This window comes from Sebastes fasciatus, chromosome 12 (genome assembly GCF_043250625.1).
Source record: "Sebastes fasciatus isolate fSebFas1 chromosome 12, fSebFas1.pri, whole genome shotgun sequence".
Lineage (NCBI taxonomy): Eukaryota > Metazoa > Chordata > Actinopteri > Perciformes > Sebastidae > Sebastes > Sebastes fasciatus.
In genome coordinates this window covers 14,526,742-14,544,243 of record NC_133806.1, presented here as the reverse complement: position 1 = coordinate 14,544,243, position 17,502 = coordinate 14,526,742, and the positions used below count along the sequence as shown (strand labels likewise).

General features: G+C 40.7%; 3 protein-coding genes across 3 annotated transcripts in view; all 3 read left to right on the top strand.

Annotated features, from left to right (window-relative positions):
• The window catches only part of ncapd2 (non-SMC condensin I complex, subunit D2), a 29,050-nt gene extending 26,569 nt beyond the window's left edge, over positions 1-2,481 (top strand). The window contains exons 30-32 of the mRNA XM_074653304.1: positions 27-195; positions 276-395; positions 2,185-2,481. Coding sequence (XP_074509405.1) covers positions 27-195; positions 276-395; positions 2,185-2,267 — 372 coding nt within the window. The 3' untranslated portion in view covers positions 2,268-2,481. The remainder of the gene's footprint in view (positions 1-26; positions 196-275; positions 396-2,184) is intronic.
• Positions 2,482-4,007: 1,526 nt separating this feature from the next.
• nppcl (natriuretic peptide C-like) lies at positions 4,008-6,246 on the top strand. The gene is made up of 3 exons (XM_074653303.1): positions 4,008-4,177; positions 5,059-5,210; positions 5,465-6,246. The coding sequence occupies exons 2-3, from the start codon at positions 5,112-5,114 to the stop codon at positions 5,762-5,764; spliced, it is 399 nt and encodes a 132-aa protein (XP_074509404.1). The 5' UTR covers positions 4,008-4,177; positions 5,059-5,111; the 3' UTR covers positions 5,765-6,246.
• Positions 6,247-9,853: 3,607 nt separating this feature from the next.
• gapdh (glyceraldehyde-3-phosphate dehydrogenase) lies at positions 9,854-16,976 on the top strand. The gene is made up of 12 exons (XM_074653302.1): positions 9,854-9,967; positions 10,397-10,442; positions 11,903-12,002; positions 13,024-13,130; positions 13,262-13,352; positions 13,465-13,580; positions 14,447-14,528; positions 14,679-14,830; positions 14,937-15,015; positions 16,211-16,294; positions 16,389-16,486; positions 16,577-16,976. Exons 2-12 carry the CDS (start codon positions 10,420-10,422, stop codon positions 16,644-16,646), a joined length of 1,002 nt encoding a protein of 333 aa, XP_074509403.1. The 5' UTR covers positions 9,854-9,967; positions 10,397-10,419; the 3' UTR covers positions 16,647-16,976.
• The last annotated feature ends 526 nt before the right edge of the window (positions 16,977-17,502 follow it).

Here is a 17,502-nt window from a genome sequence, read left to right as displayed (position 1 = left end):
TACTGATGGTAACTTTGTTTCTCCAGGCCCAGGTAGATGAGTTTGAGAAGCGGCTGACTGCAGTTCACACACGGGGGCTGGAGAATGTGGAAAGTCCTGAGATGGATGAGGAGAACCCAAAAGAAGGAGGATCCTCTGAGAAGACAGTCATGCGCACACCTCTGCCCGCCAGAGGCCGTACGAGGACAAAGAGAGGTCAGGATTTCACTTTCAAGGGTCCTGCTGTGTGCAAATGTGCGTGCAGAAAAAACTAAATGTTTCTGTTTTTGTTACAGGTCAAGCGAAGGCCTCAGTTTCTGGCCACGGCGATGACAGTTTTGTGACGCCTCAGAAATCTCGCAAGTCCAAGAAACCTGTGATCACCTTCAGCAGTGATGAAGAGGAGGATGAAGAGGGTAAGTGCAGCCACTTTATTAATTCAACACTTTACAAGGATTCTTCTGCTTATCAAATTACATTTTTACAATTGATCAGTTCATGTTTGGAGTTTAACACGGTTTTCCTTCATTTGTCTCCTAAGCAACATATTTTCTTTGAAATATAAAATTACATTTATTTAGGGCGACTACCCATTATTATTTATTAAAATGATGATACATTGCTTAACTGTTTGGTCAATAAGATTTCAGAAAATAAGTGATGCCTTCAAATAGCTTGTTTTGTCTGACCAACTGTCCAAAACCCAAAGATATTCAGTTAGTTATCACACAAGACAAAGACAAGCAACATATACTCACATTTTAGAAGCTGGAACAACGAGGGCAATGTTAGTATTTTTATCTGAAAATCACAAAACAATTAATTGATTATCAAAATAGGCGCCAATTACCTTTTCTGATTTCTTTCCTCAACTAGTCGACTATTCGTTTCAGCTGTTGGTATTATGTACAGAATTGACTTCAGTGTTTTGGCACAAGTCTGTAATATACTTCGGATCAATACAACAAAGTTCAGAGTGTTTGGATCGCTCGGCTGAGCCTCACTAGGCGTCTGTCTAAGAGGATTTAGGACTGTTGCTCTTAAAAGTGAGCTGTGCATTGCAGCAGAACTAATCCAAGATCCGGGGATATCTCTCATGGGTTTGATAGAAAACAACTTGAAATCTATCAACAAGTTACAAATCAAGATAATGTCAGCATGAAAATGTAGATAAGGTGGCGAGAACATGGCTTTTTGAATAGTGTTTATACGGAGTACAATTTTCTTTGTGTACTCTCCAAATTACATTTTCATGATTCACTGAGATCCTGTGTCAGCTCCGACTGAACACTTGAAACATTCCTGAGCTTTTTTTTTCTTTTTGTTTGATGTCTCATTTCCACTGTATGTAAGGCACGACTTGACTCAATTAGAACCGTTCCTTTTTTCGTTTTTTCATTTACAGAAGTTGTCGATAGCACCTGGTACTGTTTTTTTAGCACAACCCTGGTTGAATTAAAAAAAATAAAAATGATTTCTATTCTATTGTCATATTCTACCAAAATGGCCTCTATGGCCTCTGTTGAACAATAAAATATTCTAGATATAATTGGGGTTTTCAGTCCAAAATGGTGGCAGTGGCTTTTGTCAAAAACACACCGGAGTTTCGTCTCTTTGCTTCGATATTCTTTGTCTTAACTATTCGAGATCAATCAACCTTATCCATCTCGTGAGAGTTTCCCCAGCTTGCGAGTTACCTTCTAGAAACGACCAGGTTCCAAGGGAGCTGAGCAGATACTGGAAGGTAGAGTTAAAACACTGCAGACCACTGATTGGTCAGAGAGAAACGTCACTGGACATCCTGCACAAACCCACCATTTTTAAATAAACAAGCTACCGTCAGTAGCAACCGCTTTTCTTTTTCTTTTTATTCACTCGACCCAGATTTTTAATTATTTTTTTAAATGGCAGCCCGCAAAACCACGCTGTGGTCAATTGACAAAGTACAGACGTTCCTGTTTGGTTGCCGATGAAACGATCTAGCGAGAGAGCACACCGTTTGTGTTGCATTGAAGAGGATGTCACGGCAGTTTCATGCGGCATCGCTATGATGTTCAGCCAAGAATCACGCCTACATTGACCAGGTATTATCTGCTGTCGAAAACAAAATCAAGAAAAGTACCAAAAACGATTTGAGCCGAGCCATGCAGTGGTCATTAGTCCACGACTTGTCCTACATTTAACCTTCATTTATTTTTTCATCAGATGCTGTAATGGCGGAGAGCGAGACCCCTAAAGTGACGACACCCATCGCCCGCACATCCCGACGAGCTCGCCTCAGAAACTGATCTGTCTTCTGCTGTTTTGTCTTATTTCTGTGTCTCTTCCTTTTAATCTTTTATCTGAAATGATGCTCTGCATTTTTACTTTTTAATCTTTTTACTTTTTAATCTTTTTGTATATTTTTTTAAAGATATTGATCCTTTAAAGTAGTCTAATAATGTATAATGATGAAGAATCAAGATGTCTTTTAATAAACCTGGTTCTGGTTTTTGATAAGAACTCTACGGCTGTCCGTCTCATTTCGAGCTGCGTCACTCACCGGCTCTGCACGCCGAAGAAGCCTCTAGAGCTCTGACACTCAGCAATGTGTGAAGGGTTGGGTGTCCGCTGGGTTATGTCAAGTAAATTTATACCATCATTACAAGCAGCTTTGAATGTCTGCTTGTATTATGTGTTTGGACAGCGGTGTTTAATGGCTTGTCACAGCTTGCCCAGACAGTGTTACTACCCCACATGCTCCTCCACTTCATTTTCCTCAATTTTCTTAAAGCATGTTCTCTCATATGAGATTTCAGTCTTTATCAGACGAGAAACACTTTATCTCTGTTGCATGTTGTTTATTTACAATCATGTTTCCCCTCTTGTTCTGTCTGACACATTTTGCCGTTGCCTCGTTCTCCTGTAATCAATCTCTTTTGTAGGTCTCCCTCCGCTCTCTGCCTGCTGCTTTTCTCCCTCCCATCCTCCTCCACCTCCTCCTACTCTCCTACTTTTCCTCTTGCAGCGCTTCTCTCTTCACTGACATCACACGCACGGTAGTTTAACCCTCCTCCCCTCCCCTCATCGCTAATCTCTCTCCTCTCTTTCGCCTACTCCCTCTCCCACACGTTGTCCTCTCCGAAAAGATGAGAGGGGTGCATTTCTGTATGTGATTGATATGTTATGTAAAGACACTTGCCGACAACAGGCTAGCGGTGTGATTGCAGCAGCACTTATGTTTTATTTGAGGACAAATTTGAGTTAAATGTATTCAGTGGGTGCTGAGAGCGAACACATGAGTAAATTTGCCCTGTTTCTAACTTTATTTAGTGCTTTACAAAGCTGCTTGTTTGTGCAGGTATGAAAACAAAACACAGTTTGCTCACAGAAGCTGCTTTAATTGAGAGGAACTGATTGCATGCCCAGTATCTTGACGTACATTTGTAACTGCTGGGGGTTTATTTACTTGAAATAATCAGAGGCTGCTGAACTTTGAGGTCGGTGTGTTCGAGCTCCTAGTGTTGTAATTTCGCAGCGGGGGGTACAGGGAGCAGATGGCACTGACAGACTGTAACTTACCCAACAGAGAAGGGAGGTCAGTGCATGCTGAGAAAGACCCCGGAGACAAAGGGAGAGAGAGAGAAGCTCGTATGCATGAGGGGCATTGTTACAACACGGAAAATGTATAATTCAGATTATGTCGTGACATAAAACAGGTGAATTTTACCAGCTAGTTCATAACTCACCGGTCTCATTGATGAGGCATTAGCTGGCTGTTGCCCTCTGACCTTGCTTTGTGCAGCACAGTTTGGCTCACAGAGTACACAGTCACCTTGGCAATGACAATCACTCTCTCTAAGGCTATGACATCACTCCAAAGAAAAAAGGAGATGAGGAGGAGGAAGATGGGGTGGGGGGAGAAGCGGGGGTGTCGTCTCCAGCTCTACAAAACCTCTGCAGCATCCCAGCTGATGCCCCAACATTCAGCTTCTGCCAAGAGGACGGACGCAAGAGGAAGAAAAAAAAATCCTCCTTTTCAATTCCATCACAGAGCGAGGAGTAGGAGGAGTCAGCCGAGTGAGATAGTGATGCTCCCTGCAGGTGCCAACAAGTGAGAGGTAGCCGATAGACCGAGAACCAGAGAACCAGGGACATGGACAAGAGTCTGTGAGAGCAGAAGAAGAAGACATCCAGAGCTCCGAGAGAAACCAAACAGGTGAGCACGTTCACACTTTCTTCCTAAATGGTTAGAAATAATAATAAAAATAATTTCTCTATTTTATAGTGATTATGCATTACAGTTTGAGTTTTTATTTTTTAAAGCAAACTACGGTTTGTAGAATTTGTGTATTTGTGCATTTCCACACTCAACTTGAAAGCAACCTTAGGTATAATTATGAAGCAAGAAAATACATGAGTTTTAATGTCATTTTAATAAGATCTTTTATACATTTTTGGCTGCAACCAGCGATTATTTTCATTGTCGATTAATCTGCAGATTATTTTCTCCATTAATCGATCAGTTGTTTGGTCTATAAAATGTCAGAAAAATGTGAAAAATGTTGTTTCCCAAAGCCCAAGACGACGTCCTCAAATGTCTTGTTTTGTCCACAACTCAAAGATATTCAGTTGACTGTCATAGAGGAGTAAAGAAACCAGAAAATATTCACATTTAAGAAGCTGGAATCGGAGAATTTTGACTTGAACCGATTTCATTATCAAAATAGTTGGCGATTATTCTCAACAGGTTACCATAGAAATGATAAAACCCTCTTAATTAATTCAAGGGATACCTCCTAACTAGTACTTTTTGAAACTTAAATTGAGATCTATTAAATGTGGCAGAAAGTATTCCTGTTGAGATGATGATGAAATAGTTGTAATATAGATAATAAATATATCATGAAACGATGTTTATCTGTATGGTACCTGTTAAATATAGAAATATATATTTTTTAAAAATTGTCCTGAAGCGTGTCTGCAAAGACCACTTCCATCATTTACTATATACTTTTATGTATATTAATTTTATATATACAGTGTGTGTATATTTTTGTGTAAGTAATAATCATGTATTTCTTTATGGTATCTTTGCAGCCAGTGTATTATCAGTCCTGCTCCAGTTTTTCCTGTCCGTCATCTCTGCTGCCATGCTGTGTCCTGTGCTGCTTTGTGCCACTCTGCTCCTCCTGACACCTCTGGAGATCACGGAGGCTCGCGCTCTGCACCCTCCTCCTGATGCTGTGCAGGTACGGAGGGAAGGAGGGAGGTGAAGGGGAGGAGGAGGGGGAGCCGGGAGGATAGCAAAGGAAGAAAAGAGTGAATTGAGGAGAATTCAGAGTGGATGAAGGATACAAGAGAATAGTGCAGAAGGAGGGGAGGGAGAGCAGGAAGGAAAGAATAAGAGGGAGCGAGTAATGAAATGTATCACTGATTGAATTATTCTCCCTCGTACACTCCCTGACAATTAAATTGAATCTTTTTTTTTCTTTCCCATCTGTAGTTTATGGAGCAGTTTCTGGAACGCTACAATGACCTTTTGACCCTGGACGACCTGGAGAACCTGTTGAACAGCCAACCAGAGGAGCAGTCCCCCTCCTCCACGGGGGTCAAAGCGGCGGCCGAGTACCCCAAATGGGCTGACGCACAAACGCAGGCTGAGACGCCCTGGCTGCGCCTGCTGAAGGGGGCCATGGCCAATCAGAAACGAGCAGAGCCGGACCGGTCACGGAGGGGATGGAACCGAGGATGCTTTGGGCTGAAACTGGATCGGATCGGGTCCATGAGCGGACTGGGCTGTTAGTGGGAGAGGAACCAAAGACTGATGACGTCCTTCTTAGAGTATAATGAGGGAAAACGCACATGCAAAGGCGTTCACGTGCACTGAAGGATGTTTACATGTGTGTAGACTACATGTAGTATGGTGTAAACTTGCAGCATTGCTAATGTGGTTTCATCCAGCGTAGATCAGATGCTTCACACTGTTGTGGCTGTTTTAACAGAGCAGCTGTAGTTTATTCCATGTGTAAGTATTAAAATGAATATTAGAATATTATGTGAGCTATATTTACATTAAATGATCATCTTTGATTGTTGGACTTGTTTTTTCTTTCTTTTTTTAAGTAAATTGGCACTTCATGTATTTCTAGCATTTGTCTTCGTGCAGTAAATTGTGTGTAAAATCAGGTGTAATGGACGTAGATATTCAAAACTGAAGGCACCTCTGTTTCCTGCTGATTATTTTTGTTTACTTATGATTTGCATGAATAAATGGATTTGACATTTGCAGTGTTCTGGTTTTTGCTCAAAGAAATTCACTTTCCCACCTAAATCCCAGTTTGTTTACTTCCCGGTGACACGCGTCGTTTCAATTTGCCCGTCAAAGTGCAGCTTCAAATTCTCCTGACATATTTATTTTTTAAACTCTTGATACTTTATTAAATCTTCCAACGGCTGCTGGAGGAAGTTACAGTTCTTCCTGTGTCACTCTGGAGTATGGGCAGCCAATCTTAATAACAACTGTGTGTGAGATCCTCTGCTGCCTCCTAAACTGGTTTTAATCCGGCATTGCAGCCAAGTTCCCGCGGCAAAAATCTTGAATCTTTCTACAGAGAAATAGAAATAAATGTATTGGCATCTTTGTCAGATAATCTCATATAATGTTCCACACGGTATTTATAAAATATGTGTACATGAATATGATGCAATTGTACATTTGGCAGTCTTTCTACCAGCAATGTCTCAGTTTGAGACATGAATTCCTTTAAACATGGGAATGTTGAAGAAAAAAAAAAAAACCGAGACCCTCTATGTAGACATAACATTTATTTTAGTAGCTTCCTGGAGCTTTTGATCACATCACATGCTCTTAAGCAGCACAGCTTCTAAATGGACCTGGAGGTGAGACTGTTTTTGTCAACTGGTCAAGAAGGAACTTGTTATTTTCTCACATGATATCCTACATAGCTTGTACCACATCTAGTCTGTATATTACTTATTAATTCTGGTATTTGAGTTGAATTTTAAAGTTGACATTAAAGCTGCAGTTGGCAACTTTGAGCAAATATGCTAAAATATATACTCAAAACCGAGTATATGGCTGGACCGTATATGGTCAGTCTGAATTTGTGGCTAAATTGTTACACAAATGGTCAGTGGTCACGTCTATAATGTTAAAACCAGTGGTGCATGTCCACCAGGTCCGGTGAGGACACTTGGGGACGCGCTGCTCCACTCAACTGGCTGTTCAAGCGGTGACGTATCCTATCGTTGAATGCACCCGATTGGTGGCATGACGTCCTGCTCGTAAACTTTCTTTTATTTGCATCTAAACAATCCACCATAATCTACATCTGAAAATAATGTAAGCAACAAATAGGCGATGCCACGGCTGAATCTTGTTTAATTTTAGAACTAGATCGCCTAGTTTGACGGCTTGGTTCAAGTGTTTTGAGCCGGAGCGTCGTGCTGGATGAGCTCATTTGCATAAAGGACTGTTCCCGCCTTTTCCTTTTGAAAGAGCAACGGCCAATGAGGAAACTCCAACATGACCAATTGCGTAACTTCATCACTCAGTCAGTCATGCAGTGACAGAGTTTTGCGTTTTTCAAGGTTGGCCTTCTGCGGTCGAGCCAAAAAAAGTTATTTTTATAAAACAGTCAAAAATATGTTTATGAAAACATTTGACGAGAGAAATAGGCATTACAGAATATTGATTCATATTTGATCAGCGCTGCCTAGTTTGACCGTTTGATCAGAGTTTGTGAGTGATTGACAGCTGCTCAGAGAGGGCAGGCTCCAGCTCGGCTCTGATTGGTTGTTTTCCTCCTGTCTGAAATCTTGCAGAAGCCATTAGGAGCACCGGAGGACACAGACGCACATGATTATTTTTTTCAGATTACTTGTCTCATGCACTACTGTCAAGATATAGTGACTATAATAATAATAAATATACTTTTTTTTTTTAAATCATATTTGCTCCATTTCTACCCACTGCAGCTTTAAGTGACATTTTGTGGCACTGGAAGAAAAGTCAGGGGATCACCAAAGTCAGTACGTGTCAACCTCTGGGCACAATGAATGTCTGTACAAAATGGCAAAATATCCAATTGTTATTGAAATATTTCAGTTTGGACCAAAGTGGTGGACCAACATTGCCAGTCTAGAGCCACACCGCTAGCGTAACTAAAATCGGAGATCGCCAGCTGCCCAGAGACTGCTCGGCTGTGATTGGTTTTGTTTTTTTGTTTGGGGCGCAGTAGAAACTTGTAAATGCCATCAGGAGCACCGGAGGACGTAGAGGAACATGATATTTTTGGCATGTCATATTTTTTAAAAATAAGCTTTTATCCCATTTGCTCAAAGTTACCGACTGCAGCTTTAAATAGAAGGAGATTTCCACAGCAACAGTAGATGGCAGTCTCACTCCATCGTGTGTTTATTTGTTCCTCAACACACAGAGTTGCTCTCTGGACTTTGGACTGAACACAAGTTGTATAAATCCAGTTAAAGAGGGACCCATTCACATGCAGACATACTTGTGCATAGATCACCAGACTGCAATCTGTACATGTTGTTGTTATTGCACTTTCTGATTAAGTAAACTATAGAGTGTTACATATGACACTAACTTACATAAATGCTGCTGTAAATTCTTATAGCGACCGTTCCACTAGACTAAAGTCATATTTTATTCCAAGACCGCTCACTTTTCGGTGAAGTTTGGCCGTTGTGATACAGAAAGGTCATGTGATCTGTATGAGGCAGCATTTACAGTACTGAGAGTATAAAGTGGACCAAGTGTTGACTAACCAGCCAACGTCTAATCTTAGCCCGACCTTTACTTCCCCTCTTTGACCTTAAGCTGCAAAGCAGAGGCCAAGACTGGCATGCACTCAGCTATGCTCAGACCTCTGGAGCGCAGTCATGAAACACACCAGCATTGCCCAGTTCTGGTGCAGAGCTCCACATCCAGCATGTTGCAATATGTGTTATAATAGGAGCACATAATCTGCTGGAATGGAAAAAGGCTACTGAAATGGTCCAGTTAGCTATAACGTGTTGCACGTTCATGGTCTGCTGTGGTGACGAGATGTCGTGGGTGAGGTTTTAGCCCACTGCTTCTCAGTATGCAGCAGACAGGAGGGTCTTTCCAACAGGATTCAACCTGATTGGCTTTCTGGTTTAACCTGACATTCTCATTATTCTGATTTAACATTTGATATCGTCCTCCAAAAGTGCTTTCTTTTTCAAATGCCAGCTCTGTTACCGGACAAAAGAGTCAAAATAATCTCTGACACGCCAGCCTCGTCGTATTGTCTGCTCAATGAATAGAAGTGAAGACACAGACATTAAGTGCAGCACTTTTATTCAGATAAAGGAAACTCATTTCTAAATAACCCGACATGGATTCAAACAGACCGAAGACGCCTCCTCTGCACATGCGTAATGATCATGAGTTCATGTTGAGATGCTCGAGGAGATGGAGAGAGGCAGAGGAAGAACCGACAGTCTGAAAGTGAAGGGTCACGGCCTTTTGGACATGTAAATGTCACAGTAGGGAAGACAGAGATTTGATCCGTCGTGTGACTGTATTCACTGAGAAGGTCAGCGAAGGGATGCCTCTCTTTTTTCAGTCCACTATCTGAGGACTTTAATATCTGAGTGTCTATATCCAGACCTCTTTAGAGTCCAGGGAGGTGGAAACACATGAAAGTGGAATAGCTGGAATAATGTCAGATTATTTCAGAGCTTTAGGCCGACTATTAGCAGCAGAGATGGGATGAAGAGACAGAAACTTCTGGGGTTTTTAAGTTGCAGAGGCCAGCTTGCATGTCTCTGTGCAGGCTGGTGACCTTGACATTCAGAGGGGGGCGGAGCGAGGAGAGGTGACCACAGAGGGGGGCGTGGCTTCAAACCCTGGTTCAATCATAAATACACACTGCTGAACCTTTGCTCTTCCCCACTCACACCCGGAGTCAAGACAGACTGAGGCGTCTCACAAACGGTAAATACCTTCAAATACATGATTTGAGACAGAGAGGGTGAGGAAGCTGCAGGACATCAGAAACAGGCTGCAGGACTTGATCTAGATCAGCTATGGGACAATCTGCATGGGCTTTATTTAAACTAATATTGAAGTAAATGTGGTCATAATGTTAAATCAAATTCACTTTTCTTTATACTCTTTGTTTTAAATGTAATTCTTGCTGCTTATATGAGGATGCTTCAGTGCACAGATTTAGTAGTTTCTACTCCTGCAGGGAAAGTTCTGGTCTAGTAGCAGATTTACTTGGACTGTAGTCACAGAGAGCTTATCAGAGGAATACCTAGATGCAGAAACTCTGTCCCTCATCAAGTGAGAGCTAATATATGGCATCATAAATGTTGCTTTATCAGTATTTAACAGGATGCATTGTTTTTCTCTTCCTTCCAGAGGACTAGAACAACCCAGGCACAATGGTGAAAGTTGGTATCAATGGGTAAGAGCTCATTTTCATCCATTTATTTGACAGAATTAACGAAATAAGCAACACACACTTATTAGGCCAGATTGTGTGCCACTCCCCTCTCATCTGTGCACACAGCGAACATTTAACAGTGATTTAATGTGATGTGATCAGTTTTCAAAATGCACCTTCTGTGCTTCTTAAAGTTGATTTTCTTGTTTGAAAGTTTGCACATTACAACTTTACCTACATATACTTTAATTTAAAGTAAACAAAAGCTTGTGCAGGAGCTAAAACGCTTATACAGATACCTCTCCTAAAAACCCATGGTAAAAAACAGAATTACATTAAATATAAATAAAAAATAATAAGGGATAGAAAGACCACTACAAACTTTTTTTTAAGTATACAAAGATTATGGATAATATGTGAGTTTGAATTCCATTACAAAAACAGATCTGTATCGAAATGAAAATCAACATTACTAGAACAAGGAAGATGAAGACGATCAGATTAGTAGGATATGAGTGAATGACTGAATTATTTTTCTGAAATAACATATTTATAAACGAGCATACAACCCTACAGTTTGATACTAAAGACAGTTAAAAGATTAAGCTAATAACATTTTAGAGTGTTTGAAGTTGTGAGACAATTCCTCAGCATTTGTAGCCGTCTGTATGGAGGAATACGTCTCTCTGTGATTAATTAATAGTGACGCTGTATAGCAGCGGAGGAAGAAAGTGTTTTGTAATGGAGGACGTGCAGCAACCTGCGGGCCTGTGTCACCCAGCTGTTCCCATGTTTTCCTTGATCTTTGAACTTTGGCCTCTCAGCAGATAACAATGTGGGCAGTGGCTCCGACATGTGGGTCATTCAACAGGGGGATTATTTTTCTGCCGTCTGAAGCAATAGCTGCATAACTTAAATGTTATTGAACACACATAATGTGACGCTAAAGTCCTCCCTATCTGTTTCATTATCTTTCCTCCCCCTGTGTCTGAGGACAGAGTGTGTCTGTGCCAGGAGTTTGGACCCGCGGTTAAAAAGTAACTCAGCCTTCTGATCAAACAGTGCATTGCCGTCACCAGGATTAGCACATTAAAGGTTCATTTCGACTTTAGCCCTGAGAGAGGAGGGTGTGCAACACACACACCTCCCTCGGCCCCTTCTCCTGAACTCTGCCCTTTCTTCAGCTGTGGTCTCCGGTCTCATGAGGACTATATGTGTCCCACACAAAGGAAATAAGCTAACACTAATGTAAAGTAGGACATGCTTAGGTTGAAGTGATAAAAAAACAAAACAGTTTTGGATATTCACGACTGATTTTCAGACCGATAATTTCAACCTAATAACCACCTTGTGCTTTTATTTCACTGTGATTCTGAGACATGACTGGGATCACATCACCCAGGGACTTTGGTATCAGAGTTACGTGGTATCACATCACCATCTAGAGGCCAGACTAAGAAACAACACTGTTCACTTTTCAGATTTGGCCGTATCGGTCGTCTGGTGACCCGTGCTGCATTCACCTCCAAGCAGGTGGAGATTGTGGCCATCAATGACCCTTTCATCGACCTGGAGTACATGGTACGTAAAGAAGATTGCTTGAAATATACGTTCCAAATCACACACTTTTTCTTTTTACTTTTAGTACATACTGTCGCTGCCCTTACAAAGTACGTACTGTTGCATGCAGTATGCAAACAATTGGGACATACTACTTCGTCATAACATTGCGCCTTGAACTTTGATCCTCTTGCTCATATATCTGCTGCACAGAGGATTGTGGGTCAGAATAGCCAGAAGAGCATGCTGGCTTGTGTACTGCAAAATGTGACCGGATGTAGTAGGACATCCTGGTATTTTTGGCATACTGCATTTGACATACTATGTATTGGGACATACTAAATCTTTTTCTGATCTACTAAATAGTAGGTAGTATGAGCTTTGGAACGCACAGCAGGATCATGGGTTGAAATCAACACCAGCCTTCAGCCACATGCTTGTAAATTTAGGTAAACTTTAGGTGATAGTTGGTGGCTTTTTAAGTTCTTCTAGAAGCTTGGAGGTTATGATGAAGACGAGAATCACCCAAGAATATGATGAATTTTGAAATTTGTTCATGTAATTGCCATCCAGATAAGGAGAGTGCATTCATTTATCTTTTGTGTATGCACACTGGCTAAATTTAGAACTGTAACGATTATCAATTAGTTCTCAACTATTAAATTAATCGCCAACTGTTTTGATAATTGATTAATCAGTTTGAGTCATTTTTTTAAAGAAAAAAATGTAAAAATTCTCTGATTACTCCTGACATTTGAGGACGTCATCTTGGGCTTTGGGAAAAACTGATTGACATTTTTCACCATTTTCTGACATTTTATAAATCAAACAGCTAATCGATTAATCAAGAAAATAATCGGCAGATTAATCGACAGTGAAAATAATCGTTAGTTGCAGCCCTAGCTAAATTAATTATGGAGTCAGATATGTGCCTTTCATCTTTATATGTGAATTAATGTCAAATATCATCCATAATGATGTCCATAATTTGGTGAAAACCGTCTCCGTCCTCATCTCATCTTAACATTTCCTCTTCTTTTAGGTCTACATGTTCAAGTATGACTCCACCCACGGGCGTTTCAAGGGTGAGGTCAAGATGGAGGGTGACAAGCTGATCATCGATGGGCAGAAGATCACTGTTTTCCACGAGTGAGTTCACTAACCAGGCTTTTAATGTAGAAAGCTTTTCAGTTTAATTACAATATCACTAAAAGAGAGAACTGAGTGAGCATTTATTGCGACTCTTAATGTTTCTTTTCTCTATGCGTCTCTTTTTTCAGGAGGGACCCCGCTAACATCAAATGGGGTGATGCTGGTGCCCAGTACGTGGTGGAGTCCACTGGTGTGTTCACAACCATCGAGAAGGCCTCTGTACGTATCACAAACCTGCAGTCCAAACTCTTTTAATGTTGAAAAATGTACATGTACCGTGCAATTTGCCAAAAAGGACAAAGATTAAATACTATTTCAAAACACATTGCAGACTCACTTGAAGGGCGGTGCCAAGAGAGTCATCATCTCTGCACCCAGCGCTGACGCTCCCATGTTCGTCATGGGCGTCAACCACGAGAAGTACGACAAGTCCCTGACGGTTGTCAGGTAAGAACCAGAAAGAATCTCACAGACTGTTTGGTCATTATGTTTTGGCAGATGCTATTAGCACCCAAGTGTCCGTAGCCAACAATATTATTTACACCCGGTGCGGAACAGCCCATGTGGCTATTTACACCCGGGTGTATGGCAGAGACAAGCACCCGGGGGTCCGTAGTCAACAATGCTATTATTTATGCCTGGGTACATATTAGATACTGTATGTGTATATGTACTGTATGTATATTTTTCCAAAACCTAACCATGTAGTTTTGGTGCCTAAACCTAACCAAATTGCGACTAAAAATAATAATGTAAAAAAACAGAAAATAAAAGTCAACTAAGTGGAAAAATAGGCTTCTCACAGGACTCAAACCTCAGTCTCAGGGGTGATAGTCCTGAATTTGACGATTCATCCAACACAACCTACTCCTTACATGTCGCTTTTTTATATTACAAATACTACTAGTAGGTTCCGTGTGACTATTCTCACCCGGGTGCAAATAGACACTCTGTTATGTTTTTGTATATTTAAAGGAACAGCGTGTAATATTTTGGGGGATCTATTAGCAGAAATGGAATATAATATTAATAACTATGTTTTCATTAGTGTATAATCACCTGAAACTAAGAATCGTTGTGTTTTCGTTAGCTCAGAATGAGTCCTTCATATCTACACACTGCACCTTTAGTGGTTTGAAATTGAAATTCAGTTTTTGAATTTGAAAACGTGCATTATTATTGAGCGTTTCACTCGTCGTACATCTGCTTCTGATGTGTAAAAGATTTAGGTTGAACTTTGTCATACTAAAACGTCTCTAGGTTTATTTTGAAAATCCTCAGTTAACTGATGCTGTTACTTTGTGTCTCCATAGCAACGCTTCCTGCACAACCAACTGCCTGGCCCCCCTGGCCAAGGTTATCAATGACAACTTCGGCATCATTGAGGGTCTGATGGTGAGGATTAAATCACTCTGAACAATCTGGCAGAGAGATGCTCAGCAGCCCTTGAAACCAGATTACAAACAGCCCAACACGATATTACAAAGTTAGAGGGGGGGTTAAGCCATATTTAATCATCCTCCTCTCTGTGTCTTTGCCCATCAGAGCACAGTTCACGCCATCACCGCCACCCAGAAGACAGTGGATGGTCCCTCTGGCAAGCTGTGGAGGGACGGCCGCGGTGCCAGCCAGAACATCATCCCCGCCTCTACCGGGGCTGCCAAAGCTGTCGGCAAGGTCATCCCTGAGCTCAACGGGTCAGCGCCAAAAGCTTTATTGCATTTTAATGTGTTATTGTATGAGCAGGACTTGCACTGAATCAGTGAGTTTAGTTTGTGACCTTGTATGTTTTGTATTTTACAGCAAGCTGACCGGCATGGCCTTCCGTGTCCCCACCCCCAACGTGTCCGTGGTCGACCTGACAGTCCGTCTGGAGAAACCCGTGAGTGACCACAAACTATTCATAACATTTAACAAACTAAAATGTATTTTACTATAAGTCTGGTGATATTTAATGCTTTTCTTAACGTCCACAAATTCAGTGAAAAGACCAAAACAAGCAATGGATTTATTTAGGAATGGGACTATAATTGCGATTCACGATATTATCCCGATAATCATCAAAATATGCTTAAAACTCTTAAAATGGCACTGAAACATACTGTAATCACTTTACCTTACATTTTGTCAAGAAACATATTTCTACTGCATCACAGATAGTACACATCTTTTTTTTTCAGAAATACAATAAAAAGTAGCAACATTGTGTGTTTTGTTCTTCATAATTCCTGTAGGCCTATTGTTAAAAGTGGGCTCTATTTTTCATTTCTCTACCATGATGGTGAGGTAGACAGCTTTTTCAATTCACTCCTATAACGATATTTAGGTTATCCCGATAATGGAAATTCAATGCAATCAACTTATTGTGAGTGTTTTTTATCGCGATTTCTCCTAGTAATAAGTATTTCCCTTATAGACTACGGTGCTCATGTTCATGTCAATGAGGCAGTGTAGTTTATTTTGAGTCAACCTCACGTACTTCGTCCTGTCATAACACAAAACGTGTATTAATCCATGACTGAAAATAGTTCCCAACAAATGTACTGTTTGAGTAATATTACCTTTGCCTTTCTTAAAAGACACTATATTCCTTCCCACCTAGTCCCCTGTAAACACATCTCTGTCAGTTCCTTTTAATTTATTATATATTTTTTGAAAGTACTGACGATACTTATTCATCCACATTATTTTTTCACTCTTTTTTTCTTTTATCAATTGTTTTTATTTTACATCAATGTTTCAAAGTCCAAACAAGAACGTATTCACCATACCTATATCTCCTATCGTCTGTCGGAGTCTATTTATCTATGCTGTGCCATGTCAATGTTAAATCACCTGTTTTATTTTATTTTGCTTTGCTTAAAAATAATAATGATAAAAAAATATATTTTTAATTTAAAATGTACATCTTCAGTAGGAACCAATGGGCTTGAGGGTTACAGACAGGAAGTCAAAGTATTGAGAGATTGATTTAGGGATTTTGGTCTTTTCATGGAATTTGAGGATGATACAAATTTGGGAATAACACAAAACGTGTCCTTTTTAATGTTTATTTTTTATAATAATAAATTTAACAGGCCAAATACGAAGACATCAAGAAGGTCGTGAAGGCCGCAGCTGAAGGACCCATGAAGGGCATTCTGGGATACACAGAGCACCAGGTATGTGTTCATCTCTCTTTATAACTGATCTTTAAACTGTCTTGTTCATCTGTATTCTTGTTAATGTGGCGTCCTCCTCTTCGCTCTCCTGCAGGTCGTCTCCACAGACTTCAACGGCGACCTCCACTCCTCCATCTTTGATGCCGGCGCTGGCATCGCCCTCAACGACCACTTTGTCAAGCTGGTCTCATGGTATGCCTTCAGCATGGATTACTTTCATATCCAAATATCTAATCCCAGTTGATGCGCATTGACTCATTTTTTTTCTTGCTTCGTAACCAGGTACGACAACGAGTTCGCATACAGCAACCGCGTCTGCGACCTGATGGCCCACATGGCCTCCAAGGAGTAAACTGACCCGCCGATCGCTCGTCGCTGCACTACGCCACATCACCCACATTCTCTTGATACCAGAGTTATACATCCACAATAAGCCACTGTGTTTTCTATGACTCTGTCTGGTTCCTTCAACTAGTCGACCCACATCAGATGCCTGAGGAAAGGTCCCACAGACAGCAAATGAAAAAGATTTAAATTGGTGACCAATTACTTTTTTGTATTTGTTGAATTACCTGTTCTGTTCTTGTGTGAGAGATGGAGTAAAGGTGTGAGTATTTGTCTGTCTGTAGTACTGAAGTACTGCAGTCAGTGGTGGAATAAAGTCCTCTGTTTGTGAGAATCACATCCTCCTTTTCTCTTTTATCAACGCTCAGGATATTTCAATTTAAACTGCTCCTCTGGGATTAGTGCTGATATCTGCAGATGGATTCTTGTATAGGTCAGTGACATTAGCAAAGGAGCGATATATCTCAGAATTTTCCTCCTGTGGGAATATACTGATTCCTCTTAATAGCTTTTATAAAACGGTCACATGATCTACTCTATTATAATAATATCAATTTCCCCTCTGCCTCCCTTTTAGTCCGGTTCAATATCTGATCCCTCTGGGAGAGTACGGCCAACACAAAGCCCACTATTATGGTTCAATATGAGGCTTTTATGAATTATGCCTGCAGGTGATTTACAAAGTGTGGCAAATTAATGTAACAAGTTATTTTTGCAATTTTGCTCACTGATCCATCTATAGGCTATCAGTCACTTTCATTAATCACTGAGAGCTCCTAGAGAATAAGACATGAGCTCCACCGACTGACCTTAAAAGAGAAGGATGTATTGTTTATATGAATATGCTCAATAAGAGCAACAGT

Bases quoted from the DNA above. Each gene is read 5' to 3' on its own strand.
- nppcl (XM_074653303.1), top strand. From the start codon at position 5,112: ATGCTGTGTCCTGTGCTGCTTTGTGCCACTCTGCTCCTCCTGACACCT. The intron at 5,211-5,464 runs GTACGGAGGGAA...TCCCATCTGTAG, and splicing joins CTCCTCCTGATGCTGTGCAG to TTTATGGAGCAGTTTCTGGA.
- gapdh (XM_074653302.1), top strand. From the start codon at position 10,420: ATGGTGAAAGTTGGTATCAATGG. The intron at 13,581-14,446 runs GTAAGAACCAGA...GTGTCTCCATAG, and splicing joins AAGTCCCTGACGGTTGTCAG to CAACGCTTCCTGCACAACCA. The intron at 14,529-14,678 runs GTGAGGATTAAA...TTTGCCCATCAG, and splicing joins GCATCATTGAGGGTCTGATG to AGCACAGTTCACGCCATCAC.